This window comes from Botrytis fragariae, assembly GCF_013461495.1.
Source record: "Botrytis fragariae strain BVB16 chromosome Unknown tig00000797, whole genome shotgun sequence".
In the NCBI taxonomy this organism is placed as follows: Eukaryota; Fungi; Ascomycota; class Leotiomycetes; order Helotiales; family Sclerotiniaceae; genus Botrytis; species Botrytis fragariae.
Window position 1 is genome coordinate 531192 of NW_023501013.1, and position 17633 is coordinate 548824.

Genomic DNA, 17633 nt, shown 5'->3' on the forward strand with positions numbered 1-17633 from the left:
GCTTTTAATTGAAAACTCCCATTTTGGACAAATTTTAAGCCAGGCGAGCAAGAAAATTCTATTGTTGCATATCTTATGAAGTGATCAGCTATGGTTTATTTCCTATTTGGATTGGAGAACTCCGGGGTGCAATATCTATAGGCTTGGGATGGAGATCGTCAATGGAAAAGACTGTAGTCTAGAGAGAAGAAAGGGACACAAATTGGAGATTGTTGCACATCTTACGGAAAGATCAACGATACTCACTCCTCTTTCTGGCTTACATTGCTTCTTGGTATTAAGGGTCTTTAATAATCTAGAGCGATATATTCCCCTTTGTTGCACATCTGAAATATACGATCGTCTATCGTGAATTCCCTTTTAAGGAGAACATTCTTACAATCTCGCGACAGCCAACTCCGAGATTAAAATGTTGGAATGTTTGTTGCACATCTTGTATTGATCGCCACTGCTATTTTTCTAATCACTACTGTATAGTATGAGGAAGATCTTTCTCAGGTTTTTGTTGCAAGTCTGAAAAATCTTGATCATCTTCGAACATGGCCGGATTTGGTCAGTGTCCGAAATGAGTTTCCACACCACATCGTTTTGTTGCCGACCTGATGGCTTGATGTTCCTCATTCCTCTCCTCATTTAGATCTTCTCCGAAGAAGAAAAATACTACACGACTTTTTGTTGCACATCTGAAATCTTAAGATCGTCTTTTTCAATCACCCAATCTAGATACGTCCGGAGATTCTTCATCTGGAACGGAGGCATATTTTTATTGCAATCTTACAACCCTTTCTTGGTCAAAGCCAACCAGGGTTTGATTCCGACGATTTCAATACTAGATTGTCCGAATATTGAGTGCGAGTCCTTTGTTGCACATCTAAAAAATCATGATCGTCTCCGTGTCACCCAATCCAGTCAAATTGCATACCTCAGCTTGTATACTCTTTCCTTTGTTGCAAATCTCATCGCTTGATTTTTCCGGATATTTTCTCTTTCTGCTACAGCTCGCCTACACAAGTACGAAACCATCGAATTCTTGACATGAAATTCGCCTTGGCTGTGCATCCAACCTAATCAGTTGTTTTCCTGTTTTGCACAGCTCGCTTAGAGCCATCAAATCATTGCTGCTTAAACCTCCACCCTTTGAAGTTTGTTGCACGTCTAATCGCTTGATCTTCTCTATTCAATCCAATTTCGGGACGGGTCGCCTGTGCTCGGCTGCGAGTGAAGTTTGTTGCAGATCTTCTGAAATCGATCGGCTGTGGAGATTACCCATTTGGATCACGGGCCTTCCGTGTTCCCATTCTGAGGGGGTCTAGGCCCGAAATTTGAGGTAATATTGTTATTTTGTTGCGTCTCTGAAAATCAATCATTTCCTATTCGAGTGGATGCGAGATTGATGAATGATGTTGAGGGTGTATTTTTTTGTCTTGTTGCATGTCTGAATTTTGATCATTACTCGTTTGGGAATCGCAATATTTGGGCGATGGGTGGCTGATACCGTGGCACCCCTCAAGCCTGACTGTGCATCGACACGCATAAATGGAAGACTCTCTCCTTCTTTCATTGTATGTATAAGCTCTAATTATAGCAAAATGATACAATATACATGCTCGTCCGGAAGAGAAAGCCCTCAAGGTAGTACGAGGCTTCTACCACCGGAGCATAGAGCGTCAACGACCATATCTAAATTTGCAGCAACAGTTTCTAACGGACTGTTACACGATTATTTGCTCCAATTTCATCATCTAAAGTGGGATTCGAAATAGATCTTGTAAGTCCGGCCTATCTTCGGTTATCCTACACATATATGAGCAGCCTGCAGCGTGTTTCTACCTATGGCTACCTGTTCACTCCATGTTTTCAGACTTGTCAGAGTTGGAACAGGATTAGTTACGGTCTCGTTCAAAATTTTCATGTATTTTTGGGCGGGTTCATAGAGTTTTACTTCTATTAGTATTGGTGGTGGTCTATATCAATGGCATCTTTTTTCAGGCATCTATTTGGGACATCACAAATGAGTATTGCGATTCCTAATGAAGTACTCGATGTTATATTGAATGCGAAAAAGTATGCTTTTCTTCCATTTCCTAGGAAGGATAGAGGTTTCCAGTGTACCAACCGCACATGAGATCTTGGAATCGGAGGCCGGCAAATTTCGTCCTGATACCAAAGGCAGTTTGTGGGAAGAAATTGTGAAAGATTTATGGCTAGAAACTAGGAAAAGTGGAGGATGTAGTCGCCTCGAGTGATGTAGCCTAGGGGAAAGTCGTGGATGGGCTGGGGCATATGGTTGATTTCACCGTTCATCTGGATTTTGTTGCCGATCGTGAATGGAGGAAGGGAGAGAAGAGAGATGAGTGCTTTGTCGGATGGAGGTGGGATGTTTTCATCGATCTAGTAGTCAGAACATAGTGTAAATAAGCCAGAAAGGTATTCCCCGAGTATTATCCGAGTATGGCACAGACACGAGAGCGGGATGAATATGGACAAAGAAAACAATTTGAGGGTAAATCCATTACCAGTCAAACAGAATCGGGGCTTCCTGAGCTGCTGGGTTCTACTTCTACTAATCAATGATATTTGTGGTAAGCAGGACATTTATATGTTGCGGTGGATAGGGCAGCTGGGTATTGAGAAGGCGGAGAGCGGCCTGTTCAATTTCCTCCAACTTCTTCACAGTCAAACTTCCTTCTCGAGATCATCCTGAAAGTTTTACTTAATTCTGTCAGCACTTCTTCCACTTTATCGACGGATCGAAGTATTTCGAAAAGACAATTGAGGCTCTCATTGCTCTCAAACTCACATTTTAAATTTCATATGCAGTGTTTCAACACTTTCAACACATCTCGCCACTTCTGCTCGACTCCTGGTACGGCCAGGTATGTGAATGGAGGTATCTCTCTCCATTCCACGATCGCACCGAAATCTCTCACACGGTTTTATCAGGTAAGTAGCTCCAGGTAGGTTTCATGAATCAGGAGATGAAATGGAAGGAAGTCGCTGATGCAATTGCATTGCTCATGATGAAGTTGCCCAGAATGAAGCAGATTCTTAATAAATCTATGAGCACCGACTTTGAGTATTTGAGGAAGCCAGCGGAATATCTCGGTTCTCGTGGCGCTCGTGCTCTTGGTGCTAACACGCTGGTTACTACTACATCTCTCTTATTCCGCAGCTCTTAATCCGAGCTATTAGGTTGGTTCTACCACTCAATGATAAACAACAGGTTAGGATTGTCAAAGTTCATGGAAAAACGTTAGGCAACACTTCTCATCCAGACCCACAAATTGTTCTCTGGCATTGCAATTATGAATTTCTGGATGCTGGCATTACCTTGGTTACTCTGGCTTAGGAATTGAATATTTTTACCATTTGCATATTCTTATGCAACTGCAAAACTGACAAAGACATTAATCCTTAACAGCAACACTATGCCATGAGCATCGATTTTTTTGAATAACAAAGACCACACAAAAGCACAATGAAGCTGATCCGTAAAGACTTTGGACGGAGGGCATATATCTTCCTTTGTGGCTTTGTTACACTTCTTGAATATCTGTTGCATTCTAGGTTGGTTTTTCTATCATCTTGCTGGATCTGACCAAAGTTCTGACAATAAATCGAAACCCGAACGTGATCTCCTCGAAATTTCGGCCGGTACATTAGGTATTTCATAGTGAATGAATTTAAAACGAATATTGTGCATTCCATTTTGTGCACCAAGTCTACAATCGTTTCCAAGACTATTTAGAGACTCGCTCTGGTCCTTTCAACCCTCATATATGCGACAGAGAACAAACTATCGTACAAAATGCAAGCACCAGACCCTACGAATAAGTTCGATTATACCGACAAGGTCTTGGAGATAATTAGAGGCCAAGATGTCGCTGATGAGTCAATTGTACAAAAAATACGGGACATTTTTGTTCAGATAGACGCTGATGTAGAGGCTGATGGAATCAATCTTATGGCGGAATATGAAAAAGCAATAAAGGAAGAAGAGAGGGCGGAGGCGAGAGCAGAAGCGAAAGCGAAGGCAGAAAGTGCTGAAGCTCAGGAAAGACGAGAGGAAAGAGCCGAGAGAAGATTAACTCATGAAGATACCGAGGCTGCCGTGGAAGTTATACGTGCTATACATCAAACAACTGCGCCTCTTCGTCACAATAAATGGCGAAAGCCAAACGCAGGGTTCACAAACAAAAATATCAGAATCATAGGCAAGATCGGCCAGGGCGGTTTTGGAGCAGTATACCTTATTGAGAATATTGAGACTAAGGTTCAGTATGCAATGAAGACCCAGTAAGCTTAACGCAATTACTAATCCCTTTGGTTTTGTTATATCTTTTTGTTCTTCGATTCCAAATAGCACATTTATATTTCATCTTGTACACCTCTTCTAATGCCCTGCACAACACGAATACCTCATTTTCCCTCCAAAGCCTAGTGTTCAGAGGCAATACTGACTCCCAAATCCTGCAGGCTTGTGAGAGAAAATGACGATGTACCAATGATGTCACCCCCAGCATGGAGGGGAGCCGAAACTCCTCCTGTCACACCTTCTTCTGAGGCTTCGAAGAGATCCGCGAAAGCAATGAAAGAGCGGCATTTAATGACTAAACGGTTCAATGAAACTAAATGTTATTTGCAATATATACGTTCTAGTCATCCTTCTATCTGCAACTTGGAAGCTTTTTTCGACTTAGAACAACCAGAAGATAACGGCCACTGCCATATCTTTGAGTATTGTCAATGGGGGACTTTGGAAAATATCGTAACGCAGTACTATGATACACCACGCTGGGGCTCAGGAGAGCCCGAGGGGTCTTTCTGGGCTCACAAACCAAAAGATATGCCAACAATATACAAGCACGCAGCAATACCAGAAGCGTTCATTTGGCATGTCTATATGCAGACAATGGAAGCTCTTAGTTTCCTTCATGGTGACCACGAACTCAATAAGAAGCCAGAGTTCCACTCACGCAATCAAGTTATTTGCCTTGATATCAAGTTGGACAACATATTTTTGAAGGACCCTGGGAAACCAAACACGTATCCGATTGTAAAAATTGGGGATTTTGGAGAAGCTACCTATGTGCCATATGGAGAACTCCGCTGGCATGACACGGGAAACACGATATGCAAGGCGCCCGAGGAACCTTATTTAAGTGCCAAATATGACGTTTGGTGTGTCGGGATGTCATTGTACATTTTGTCGCACTCGGGTAGACGACCAAAGAGACCTGAAGTAGACGGAGAGCAAGATCAAAAGGATAAGCCGAAATGGGGTTTATGCGATCCACATCTTTCTAAAGTTTTGGCTAACGAGCTTGAAAAGCCAAGAGAAATGGAAGTAGAAAAGAGATGGACTGCAGCCCAAATCTTAGACCATATAAGACCAATAGCTGAAGAAACGATACGTTTGACGTATAGACGTTTGCAAAATTGGGCACGACCGGAGTTACAGGTAACATTCGAGGAAGGTATTATTGAACGGGTTGAAGGGGGAGGAGCGCTCAGTGAGATTTCAGAAAGTAGTTATGATGATGATTATGATGATAGTGATGATGATGATGATGATGATGGTAGTGATGATGGTGATGATGATGGTGGCGATGAGATAGTCAATGAACCTTCTGGGGGAGGAGAAGGGGGAGCTATTGGTGGGGTAGAAGTAGAAGTGGAAATTCGACCCCCGCGCCCACCTGGTACTCCAGACTCTGGAGAAAAGAGAACCAAAGAGCAGGAAGCCAAAGAGAAGGAGGCCAGAGAGAAGGAGGCCAGAGAGCAGCAAGCCAGGGTGCAGCAAGCGATAGAGCAGTTAGCCAAGGAGCAGCAAACCACAGAGCATTTAGCCAAAGAGCACTTAACCCAAAAGCAATTGGCCGAAAAGCACTTAACCACAGGGCGGATAGGCAAAAAGCAATTTGTTAGAGAGCAGCGACTCAGAGAGCAGCAGGCCAGAGAGCAATTAGCCAGAGTGCAGCAAGCTACAGAACACTTAGCCAGAGAGCAACAAAAGGAATTGGAAAGACAGCAAGAAGAGGAGTTGAAAAGACAACGAGAAGTGCAACTGAGAAGACAACGAGAAGAGGAATTGAAAAGACGACGAGAAGAGGGCCAAGTACCAGAAAGTCCATCACTCGCGCCGCCCCAGAAAAGGCGATTGATTAGATATAAAAAACACCGAGCTTACCGGGTATGATGAATGCTTGATATTAATCTTTGGTGAGCTCACTCAAATCGACATATCTTATGATAGCACTAGCTAATGTACATTGCTGTAGGATTGGTCAATGGCTTTTGAATCAGTCCATCTACAAACGTTGAAACCTGACATATCTTTCAATGAGATTTTGACAACGAAAATCTTTCTGTTTTCGGAACTGTCCACAATAAAGTAAGGTGCTGTCGCTGCTGGTAGTCGAATTGGAGTCTAGAGCTGGGCTGCTTCATGTTTGCCTAGCGTTAATGCAAGGAAAAGATCAGATAACTTTACAACCTAATCTAATCATATCTTATCAATCAGAGGGTCACGATCCAATCATTTTTCTTGAACACTGGTGATCGATATATTGCTTGCCATATCAAGCATCCTTCTCGTGATGCGATACATGTGTGGATCCTAGCACCTCATTGTTATTCCGTAGTCCGTTATGCTATTCCGCTTATTCCGTGTGAGCAAAAGCGCGATGCATGAGCACGAAATCTCCTCGGGAAGTTTTGGTGTGTAATTTACCCTTGAACTTTGAATTCTGAGCTAAAGCATATGTCTTGAAAGGGTTAAAGCATGATAACCGAATATAGAATTGCATGGTAGTTTTGTAGGAGAGCTTTTTGGCCGAAAAAACTCCTTCAAGAAAATGAATGATTTCCCATGGAAACTATTGCATTGTGGACATGGCAATTTCTGCATCACAGACAGTTTCCCTAGGATAAGAATATCAAACATGCAACTCTTCATCTAAGTTGGCTGTCAAACCCCTTGCAGAGACCGGTGTAAGACTCACGAATCTATGATAACGGAATAGGTAGGCCCAGCAGCTTGTTCCCGGAGTATCATCAGATGCATGTATACAATGAGATGAACCATCACATAGATAAAGAATCATCAGTTTGGCTTTGTATTCATTCCGAGCAACCCCATACTAAAGCTTACCACGACGGCTAGCCTCGATTTTCATAACGCGGGCTTTCAAAAATGGACCCTGAGAATCACCCCGAGAAAGATTCCGAGAAGACTTCTACACCTATTGCCACGAACTACGCTAACGCTGATGCCGAATATCTCGTAGCATTCACCGTCCCCCAAGATCCCACCAACCCAAAATGCTGGCCTACGTACCAGAAATGGCTCACTACGCTCGTTCTCTCATCTACCGGCTTCAATCGAATTGCTGTATCCACGATTATGGCACCTGCACTTCCCATAGTCGCATCTGAGCTCCATATGACTTCCCTTGAGTCCGTTATGGCTATGTCCGTTTACTTACTTGCAACAGCCTTTGGTCCCTTACTTATTGGTCCGCTATCTGAATTATATGGACGACGCGTTGTGTTACATACGACCAATATATGGTTTCTGATTTGGAATATTGCATGTGGATTTGCGCACACGAAGGCGTTATTGATTGCTGCACGATTGATGGCTGGTCTTGGTGCTAGTGCCATTTATGCGTTAGGAAGTGGAGTTCTAGGTGATGTTTGGAGATCCGATGAGAGAGGTAGATCATTGGGAATTTATTCTTTGTTGCCACTGTTTGGTGCAGCTGCTGGTCCTATCATCGGAGGTTATATCACGGAATATACGACCTGGAGATGGATGTTTTGGTCAACATCAATTTTTCAGGCAATAATGATCGTGATATCGATCCCTTTATTTCGAGAAACCCATGGTCCAACAATTCTTCGGCATAAAGCTGAAGAGCTCAGACATAGTACCGGGAATTCGCGTCATTACACAGAGGATGAGGCACTTGGAAAAGGGAGATCAGTGTCCTGGGTATTGATGAGAAGTTTTTCTAGACCCATTCGTTTACTTCTATTCCATCCAATCATTCAGGTCCAGGCTTGTCTTTCGGCTTTCGATTATGGCATCACCTATATTACTCTTTCCACCTACTCCGATATCTGGACTGTAGAATACCACGAGTCTATCTCCAAAAGTAGCCTTCACTATCTTGCCATGTGCCTGGGTGAAATAGTGGGAGCCCAAATTGGAGGGCCATTATTAGATCTCGTCTTCCGCAGAATGAAACAACGCGCAGATGGTGTCGAGATGCCGGAATTTCGGGTTCCGATCATGATACCAGCATTCGTCCTCATACCACTTGGACTTTTAGTGTATGGGTGGGCAGCTCAAAAGCATGCACCTTGGATCATCATCGACCTTGGAGCTTTTGTATTATGTTTTGGTATGCAGATTGGTGGACAAGCATTGCAAGCATACGTTATCGATTCATACCCAGACCATACAAGTTCAGCATCTGCTGCATCACAATTTCTGCGCAGCTTAACTGCTTTTGGTTTTCCTTTGTTTGCGCCGAGAATGTATCAATTGTTGGGGCATGGGTGGGGAAATAGCACTTTGGCATTTGTTGCTATTGCCATTGGCATACCAGCGCCGTTGGGTATATGGCGGTACGGTCCGAGATTAAGGGCGAAGGCTTTGTCGAGTTATTGAGAGGCGAATGGAGAATACATTAGGACGCTTTATCGAAATGATATTTATGGGAAATAACATCGAAAACAAGCTGTGAACATGAATAATTGTAGATCCGTCTCTTCATTACTTACCACACTTTTTAACCCAACAAATATTGGAATTTTGCTGGGAATATCCAAACAAATCTCACTCACTCATTCTTTCCGTCTACTTAAACAGTCATCACTTAATTCTCCAACTCTATCCTACAAAATGACACCAACTTTCTGATGGCCCGAATCTTTCTCTCTCGGAAGCCGTTGAATAATGATGTCAGTTTTGAATGATCGTATTACTGTTGGGCCGAAATGGTCTTGACGATTTGAATTCCAGAGAGAAACCGGAATCCTTCCTGAAGATTCTTCCAGATGCTGTCGGTCTTAAAATATCGCAAGGGCTTCTATGTATGATGCAGATGAGTCCACCCAACGCGAATGTCTACTCGCTCTGAACCCGAAATAGGTAATGCTAAGGCTTCAATGAAATTAAACTAAAAGCGACCAAACAAGCAGAAACCGTGGGAACATACACTGATGCAGAAAACGTTCTGGGTAATATTCTCAAACGTACCATAAATTAAATATCATCAGTTCATTTGATGACAGCCTAGGTATACGTACACAATTTTGTTCGACTCTTCCAACCTTGTCATTAAAATGTATTTTAATCTCCGCCACCGCTGATCGTCCCACCGGCTTGTTTCCAACTTTGAGCCATTGCCAAGAAATTCGATAATTTCTTCGTTTGTTCATCATCGGCAGGGAAAACGTAATCAACATATTCCTCATAACTATCGTCATCAAGCTTTCTTCTTCTCTTCGTCTTTCTCGGCATTTGTTTCTGTACTTTCTCAATATCTTCCTCTGTACCATGGGTACGTTCAAAGGAAAGATGAGCATTGAGGAGAGAAACACGCTGTGAATTTGTTAGATATTGTGTGAGAAGATTTAAATCAAGTGTGTGACATACCTCTTCCTTAAGATCCTTATCTTTCATGCTCTTAAGGGCACGTTCGAAGATCTTCCTTGCACGTGTTTTTGCAGCCTCACTAACTGGTTTCTCCTCATCCTCCTCTGTCTCTTCCTCATCATCATCTGGAACGTTAATTTCGAAATGTGCATAACTGATCCAGACCTTCACGTGATCTGTCTTCTCCAACAATCGCTCGTAAAGGTGTCTAGTGCGATCGTACTCTCCTTCTTCCTCCTCAAAGTCGATATAGGCTTTCCATAATAATTCGGGCATATCAAGAACTTGTTGACTGATTGCCAACTCGAATATCGCGCGAGTACGTTCCAGATCATCTAAACCTCGTTCCAGTTCAGCAAATTTGATCCAGGCTTGACAATTAGCTGGATTCCATTCGATATGTTTCTCATAAAGGGTACGACATCTGACGAATTCGAAAAGTTTGATCTCTAGCTCAACATAACCTTTGAAAAGCTTATCTTTAGGACACATTCCGATGGCTTGACCTAAAGTCTTTCTGGCGGCTTGTAATTGCTGTTGTCGAATCTCGAATTGAGCCTTCATGAGCCAAATCTTGGCAAATGTAAATTTCTTGTGGGGTATCAATTTCAGACACTCTTGATAGATCTGTCTCGCTCGCTCAACATCTTTCGACTCCATTTCTTCCCAAATAGCATAAAAAATCCACAAATAAATATAACGCCTCCAATGCCTCTTCTCCTGAGTTGGTGGAATTTGAGCAATGGCCCTCTCATAAACATCCCGAACTCGATCGACATCCCCTGAAGTTTCCTCTAATCTGGCATAGTCGAACCACGCATCGTAATTTTTGGGATTCTCTTTTACCTGCTCCTCATATTGAACTCGACGCTTCGAGATAATTACATCTTCCACACCTTCACGATCACCGAATTGTTTCTCGAAAGTCGTATAAGCTTTATGCAGGGAAATAGACTTTGATCGTGCCATACGGTCGAGGGCATATTTGTAAATGGCTCTTGCGCGTTCGTACTCCTTTAACTTTGCCTCAAATCTCGCATATGCAATAAAGAGTCTCTCATCCATAAAGTCTTCACCCAAAGCTTCAACAGCTGTGCCAAATACCTCTCTAACCAAATCACTAGTTCCATACTCTTCTTCGAATCTGGCCCATTTGATCCAATTTCTTGGTTCGGGATGTACCATAGTAAATCTTTGGAAGATTTCCCTAGCTCTTTGAAACTCGCCATATCTTTTCTCCAATTTGATATAACTGCTCCAAGCTGCCTCATCCGGTTCCCAAGACATCCATCTCTCGAAAACTTGTCGTGTGCCGGGAATGTTACCAAGCATTTCCTCCATGTAACAATATTTGTACCACAATTTATCAATTCTTGGTAGAATAGTGACGGCGCGATCCAACAAATTTCTGGCATGATTTATATTCCGCGATTTCATCTCCGCCTCGATATATCGAATCCATAATGTGACAGATGTAGAGTCGACATCTAATGCTCGTTCAAAAACGGATCGTGCTCGTTTGAATTCTTTCTGTTCCAATTCCCATTGCGCGTACCTCATCCAATTATTCATATTAATCCTATTCCTCCTCACGTAATCCTCGAACTCTTTTCTTTTCCTCCCTTGGAATTCATGAAGCTCTTCGAGATCAGCAAACCGCTGAGTTGGTGCTTGAAGTCCTGGTTCTTGACGGTCAACAGCTTCTCGTAGAAGTTGTTCTGCTGAGATTTGGATGGCACTGGCGGCCTTGTTTTTGACCTTTGGGGGCCCTCGAGCTTTCTCATATTCAGACTCCATGGTGGCGGTAGAGTTTAATTTCTTGACGAAACAGTTGATGTAATTCTGGTTCGCGTTCAAGGCTTGAAGGTGTCGCGATAGTCAAAAAGATTGATTAGTAATATAATCCGCACCTACGCTAGCGGCCGCCATTCCGGCTCGAGCTCTTCTCTAATCGATTTTCTATACCTTCACGCGCCAACTACAACAAACAACATTACATTTAAGATGTCGACTCTCGCAGATGAATTATTGCAAGATTTTGAGGATTCTGGATCCGAAGGTGAAGGGGAGGATAATGCACATCTTTTTGCCGACCCTGACGAGGTCGCCCTAAGCATGAATGGGAACGCGACAGGACTTTCAGGCGCAAGCGAAATGGAGCTCGATGGCGATGAAGAAGCAGTCGATGAGGATGATGAGATGGCAGGAATGACTAGTGGTGCTATCGATACTGCAGAAGATGAGGAGGCGACCAAAGCGAAAGTTGAAAAGATGCAACTTGGTGGAGTAGATGATGTGCGGAGTGTAGCAGGTTTGATGAAAACGTTGGAACCAGTTTTAGAGGTCAGTAGTATTTTGTTTTTCCCTTTCTCAACTTGGAGACCTATGGTTTACATCTACTCTTCCGTGTCTTAGCCCTGACTCTTTCCTCGATTTGACAGAAAATCGCACATTTTCAATCATTACCTCCCGATAAACAAACAACCTTCGTAGGCTCGGTCGAAGACAACCCAGAATATCATCTCTTAACGCAAGCAAACACTTTGTCGACATCTATTGATAGTGAAATCATCCTAGTACACAAGTTCATACGAGATCATTATTCTATTCGATTTCCGGAATTGGAAACATTGGTCACCAATCCATTGGACTATGCTAAAGTTGTCACTATCATTGGGAATGGACCTATGGACTCAGAAAATATCAAGACGCTTCAAACATCGAAGGATAATCGACTTGGTGCTACACTAAGATCCGTTTTGGATGGTCCATCTGTTATGATTGTTACGGTCGAGGCAACCACTACAAAGGGTCGAGAAATGTCACCGCATGAACTTGAAAGAGTACTTCGTGCTTGTGACATGACCCTTGCATTGGACAAAGCGAAAAAGACTTTAACTGATTATGTTCAATCACGCATGAACTTATTCGCTCCAAATCTTACAGCCCTCATTGGATCTCTTACAGCGGCACAACTACTCAATTTCGCTGGAGGTTTGACAGGCTTAGCAAAGACACCTGCATGCAATCTTCCTCCTCTAGGATCCAATAAATCATCCGGAACAGGTTTCGCTACTAATGTTGGAGTTCGCCAACAAGGATTCCTTTATCATTCTCCTATCATTCAAGGCATTCCTAATGATCTCAAGAAACAGGCTATGCGTATTGTCTCCGCTAAAGTTGTCCTAGCCGCAAGAGTTGACCGCGTTCATAATAGTCCAGATGGTTCTACAGGTGAAGAATTGAAAGAACAATGTATCACTCGACTCGAAAAGCTCACTGAGCCCCCTCCAAATAAAGGAGCTCGCGCATTGCCAGCTCCAGATGATAAACCTGCACGCAAACGTGGTGGTCGACGTGCTCGATTGGCCAAGGCGGCAACTGCTATGACCGATTTGAGAAAAGCACAAAATAGAATGGCATTTGGAAAGGAAGAGAAAGAAGTTGGTTATGGCACTGGTGATGGAACTAAGGGTATGGGTATGATTGGACAAGGCAACGACGGACGTATTCGAAATATTCAAATCGATCAACGTACAAAAGCCAAACTTTCCGCAAAGAACAAAGGGTGGGGTACTTCGACTCCTATGAGTGGTTCCGCATCATCACTTCGAGGATTTGGTCAATCAGCTGGTAATATAGATTTACGGGGTAAAGGCTTAAGAGCATCAGGTGTAGGAGGATTGAGTACTAGTACTGGAGCTAGTGCAGGAACTGCTAGTAGTTTGGCATTTACACCAGTTCAAGGATTAGAATTGGTAGATCCAAAGAGAGTAGCAGAAATGAAGAGAAAGAGGGCAGCAGAAGAAGATAAATGGTTCAAAGGTGGAACTTTTACTCAAGTCGGAAATGGTGGTGGTGATAGCAGTATGGGACCTCCTCCCAAGAAAGTAGATTCTGGTGCTGGTAAAATGGGTCCACCTGCTTTGCCGAAGAAAGCTTAAAGAAGGTGGGTCGGATCCTGTAAGATGGAAAAGGGAGTTTGACGGGAAGGGAGCATCATTATGGCGTTTTGGGGGCGGACAGGTGTTTTACAATACCATAGCAAGCAGAGCTTTTGCTTATCCAATGACTGGCAGAGAATTGAAGAATGCAAGATTGTTTCAAATCACCAAATGCTTCCCAATAAATTGATCCTGTATTCATCACCTGATGACAATGTTGACAGCAGTTCACATTATTTTTTCGCCCAAATGTTCATCTTGCAATCAATCTCAAGCCTACTCCACGACCATACTCAATCCCGCCTAGCTTCATACTGTTGCTTTGCTGTTAATGCGTTGACATGCTCCTCTAAAAGTTTCTCTACCATGAACATTCATTCCATTTTCAAGCAAGAGTTCCAATCAATCTCCAAACTCACTCAAATGACATCTTTCACTGGCTCATTTACCATCTGGATTCTATATGTAATGTTGTCTATCCATTGAATGGACATTGAATACAGACCTTGTCTATCATGCCTATGTTTCGCCTTGCATCAATGAGCTACCATTATGAAGTCAAGCTCGTTTAGTTTATTTGCCCGCCGTGATCGATCCAACAACATGCCACCAATCCGGATTTCTCGAATCGGATCTTTTATGGCCATAACCTGATTTTCAAGGATAGCCAAATCTTCATCCCCAAATGTCTTTTGAATACCAGATCGATTGACTAAAAGACGAGCTGTACTTGTAGGATCACAAAAGTGGAATGTGTGGGGTTTTATAGCAGACGGATGTTACGGAATGAAAATGTTACCAGACTTCTATCACGTACTCAATTGCTTTTTCTCTTCATTGATTTGAATGTCTTGCGATGTTAAGCTCAGTGCTGTTCATTTCGAACATTGTCTCCTCACTCAATCGTTACCCCCCTTACAAAACGATATCAATTCTCTCTCCCATTCGTCTTAACTTACCCATATACACTACCTTATGCTATCTCTTTGGCTCTAAATAATGACCACTTATACATGCAAGCAACAGTAGTCCGAGAACAAAGTTGATAAGTACAAGTAGCTCATACTCAGGTTCGTAGCCAGCACCACGTACAGGTAGAGATTCGTCTTTGCTGGCCTCCCCCGCCGCATCCATACGATGCCCATATCCATCCATCTATCCATCCATCTCCTTCGTCTGTTCTACAGGTACTTACGGTTCCCAAGCCAGTCTACCTCTGCTCCACTCAACCGTCCCCTTGGGTAACTTACAGGTTCCCAAGCCTCTATCTACCCATCCATTTAGGTAACTTTCAAACAGGTTCCCAAGCCCTATCTGCCCCCGTTTACCACCAGTAACCACGGTTGTCACCATTCCTAACCACAGGATCCAGTCTCATGATGGAGTTCCTCGTAACGTTCCTCATAGTTTTCCACCCAGAGATACCCCTCTGGGCTCTGTTAATCCCAATTGCGACTACTTTATGAGCCCTAAGTAGCTCCTTGTAAACATCAGGTGCGTTGCTGGGACTTACAGCCGGGACGGTCGTTGGCAAGACCCAAGTGCTACGCTGAGCAGGCGGAAGTAGACTTTGCCCATTTACCCAGGTATTGTAGTCCTGGGCTCGTTGTTGGAGCTCCAAAATCTCCGGCTTTAGCGCTGAAGGGCACTTGTAACATCTTGCCCGTTGGGCTTGGCAGTATGTGCACTTCGTATCGGCTCCCATGGTGAGAGCATGCTGGGTTGGTTGATGAAGCACACAGCGCTCGGTAGGATCGAGGACCAGTCGGATCACGCAGCGCGAACAAGTTGGGGTGGGCTCGATGGGTGTCGGGGATCTATTTAGAGATAATAGTTAGTTTAATTGTATAGAATCGGTCGAAATCAATGAACAAATTAGGTCTAGCTTGTAGAACTTGGTAGATAGACGGCACGCATTGAAGAAGAAGAAGAAGAAGAAGAAGAAGAAGAAGAAGAAGCAGTAGGATATAATACGTACCCTGTATCGGAACCAGAATCATCACCACTATCAGGTGATTGACTAGATGATTTAAAATTATTAGCTCAGTATCTAGGCTATTATCAAACGTTGAACGTAGTATAGAAGGTCGCATAAATCGAACAAATCAAGCATTCGCTCTTACGGTTGAATATCTGCCATCGTAGCAGGAGGACGAAGCACCGAAAGAACCAGGAAGTTAATGCGGCGACGAAGAAGAAGGTTGATGGCAGAGGCGCAAGGTAGAAACAGCGAAAGGAAGCAGCGAAGCAAGAATCAAAGATTGCGTGGGAAAACGTCGAATTTCGAGTAAATACTCGAATTTCTTAATCTTTGTTGTTGCTAAAGAGTTCAAAAGAGGTCAAGAAAGGCAGTAAAGTAATAAGAAACTTAAATTAGCACGTGTTTGGATTAACTCAACTATTACACCAATAAGAGGTTTTACTTAGTCGCTTAGTAGAAATGCCCCTCGAGGGGGGAACATTAAGTTGATGGGAAGTTTATCAATCATGTGACTTGGAAACAACTAATCGATTTTTGATATTTATGGATAATCTAGTTCTGAGAGTCTGAGATAATAGTTGTCTAATTGTGTCTAACGTCTTTGAGTCATCTTGTTACTTGGTGGTTGTGTTCATCTAATGGCTTTGATTCATATATCTAATCTCTCAAACAAAACAATGAGTCTATTCGTCTCCTAATCCTATGGAAACTAATTATTATGTCTTTATCATGCTTAAAACTAGACAAAGATTCTCTTGTATGCCTCAAACTTTGGTCATAATGTCTCAAATGCCTTCATAACAGCTAAAGAATTACTGCACGTCTTTTGACGATAGATATTAGAACTTTCACAACAGGTTGTCGTTTTAGTTTACTCTGTTAGCATTTGGCCATAGATTTGGTCCCTTATCATTTCAAAATTTGATTATTTAACAACTTTCTACCGTCTCTAGGCTGTATCTTACGAGCCGCGAGCTTGTTAGTGCCTTTTATTTAATTATATAAAGCTACTATTCGTCTCGAGTGAAATCTAAAAGACGCATCTAAAGTTTCATAATCCACTGGATGACTTTAGCTTTAGATGTTTGTATCTTTAGACGATATTATTAACATATCTACAAAGCTACTGTGAGACAATCGTCTACTACGAACGCCAAGCTTCAGATAACAACAGTTGAAATTCTCACCTACAATTTATGATTACTACAGAAATACATTATCTTGTGATGAAATACAAATAAAATCCTTAACATATGTATTCTGTCTATGTTATACAATTATTACCTGTTCTTAGATAACTTTCAGACCGGTACTTCAGACACTTCAGTTACTTCAGATACTACTCGCTAATGAATATCGGCAGATTGTAAGTCCTATCATAAGAACATATCAATATTAGATTAGACATTCATAATTAACTAGAGTTAAAGTCTACACTGAAGATACATTTCATGATCCTACCATGATAACCAGAAGCTGTTTGTACTAGGATTACATATACACTATACATGAGTTCCTCTTTCCCTTCTCACTTCTACTACTCCTTGATTCCCTTCTCCTTATCTTCCAATCCTATAATATATTTTGTACACCTTCATAAATGTACTCCAGTACTCTAGCAACACCAAAAATATCCACAAGTTTATGCTCTTACATTTTCACATTACACAGGAGAGGTGAGACTTTGAGAAGCCCCGCAATTTAAGCGAGCGTAGCTCTGGAAGCCGAGCTCGCCGAGTAAGCTCACCTAACTACGATTAAGCGAATGCATGATGAAGATATCATTATTCTCAGGTCATGCTGTTCTGTACGAGGGCGACCGGTTCTCAAATTTTAAAAGCGAACCTGATAAGTGAGTCGGGAAAAGGGTCCTCTTCAGGTATATCGTGGTCTGAGGGAAATCTTTCTTGGACTTCGGAAGATGCCTTGAAGATGGATGGGGATAAGAACTAGGATTCGCCCCTTTATTCGCCTCGATCGCAGAAAATGGCGATAGTAAAGTCCCGAAATATTCACTGCAATCATCAAACCAAGCCATTCA

The 17633-nt window shown here is 42.6% G+C and overlaps 8 protein-coding genes across 8 annotated transcripts; 5 read left to right on the plus strand and 3 right to left on the minus strand.

Moving 5' to 3' along the window:
* Positions 1-2820: 2820 nt before the first annotated feature.
* Bfra_010535 (uncharacterized protein) lies at positions 2821-3349 on the plus strand (the record flags this gene model as incomplete). The annotated part of the gene is made up of 3 exons (XM_037340866.1): positions 2821-2876; positions 2958-3143; positions 3173-3349. Exons 2-3 carry the CDS (start codon positions 2967-2969, stop codon positions 3347-3349), a joined length of 354 nt encoding a protein of 117 aa, XP_037186509.1. The 5' UTR covers positions 2821-2876; positions 2958-2966.
* Positions 3350-3808: 459 nt separating this feature from the next.
* Bfra_010536 (uncharacterized protein) lies at positions 3809-6398 on the plus strand (the record flags this gene model as incomplete). The annotated part of the gene is made up of 3 exons (XM_037340867.1): positions 3809-4296; positions 4477-6193; positions 6282-6398. The coding sequence occupies 3 exons, from the start codon at positions 3809-3811 to the stop codon at positions 6396-6398; spliced, it is 2322 nt and encodes a 773-aa protein (XP_037186510.1).
* A 797-nt stretch (positions 6399-7195) lies between these two features.
* Positions 7196-8677, plus strand: Bfra_010537 (putative efflux pump antibiotic resistance protein; the record flags this gene model as incomplete). The annotated part of the gene is made up of 1 exon (XM_037340868.1): positions 7196-8677. One exon carries the CDS (start codon positions 7196-7198, stop codon positions 8675-8677), a length of 1482 nt encoding a protein of 493 aa, XP_037186511.1.
* A 304-nt stretch (positions 8678-8981) lies between these two features.
* Bfra_010538 (uncharacterized protein) lies at positions 8982-9278 on the plus strand (the record flags this gene model as incomplete). The annotated part of the gene is made up of 2 exons (XM_037340869.1): positions 8982-9102; positions 9196-9278. 2 exons carry the CDS (start codon positions 8982-8984, stop codon positions 9276-9278), a joined length of 204 nt encoding a protein of 67 aa, XP_037186512.1.
* Positions 9279-9361: 83 nt separating this feature from the next.
* Positions 9362-11464, minus strand: Bfra_010539 (putative cell cycle control protein; the record flags this gene model as incomplete). Its single annotated transcript, XM_037340870.1, has 2 exons — positions 9362-9613; positions 9668-11464. 2 exons carry the CDS (start codon positions 11462-11464, stop codon positions 9362-9364), a joined length of 2049 nt encoding a protein of 682 aa, XP_037186513.1.
* Positions 11465-11671: 207 nt separating this feature from the next.
* Positions 11672-13611, plus strand: Bfra_010540 (putative pre-mrna splicing factor protein; the record flags this gene model as incomplete). Its single annotated transcript, XM_037340871.1, has 2 exons — positions 11672-12010; positions 12109-13611. The coding sequence occupies 2 exons, from the start codon at positions 11672-11674 to the stop codon at positions 13609-13611; spliced, it is 1842 nt and encodes a 613-aa protein (XP_037186514.1).
* A 536-nt stretch (positions 13612-14147) lies between these two features.
* On the minus strand, positions 14148-14574 carry Bfra_010541 (uncharacterized protein; the record flags this gene model as incomplete). The annotated part of the gene is made up of 2 exons (XM_037340872.1): positions 14148-14335; positions 14571-14574. The coding sequence occupies 2 exons, from the start codon at positions 14572-14574 to the stop codon at positions 14148-14150; spliced, it is 192 nt and encodes a 63-aa protein (XP_037186515.1).
* Positions 14575-14589: 15 nt separating this feature from the next.
* On the minus strand, positions 14590-15751 carry Bfra_010542 (uncharacterized protein; the record flags this gene model as incomplete). The annotated part of the gene is made up of 4 exons (XM_037340873.1): positions 14590-14766; positions 14972-15428; positions 15590-15631; positions 15735-15751. 4 exons carry the CDS (start codon positions 15749-15751, stop codon positions 14590-14592), a joined length of 693 nt encoding a protein of 230 aa, XP_037186516.1.
* Positions 15752-17633: the final 1882 nt, after the last annotated feature.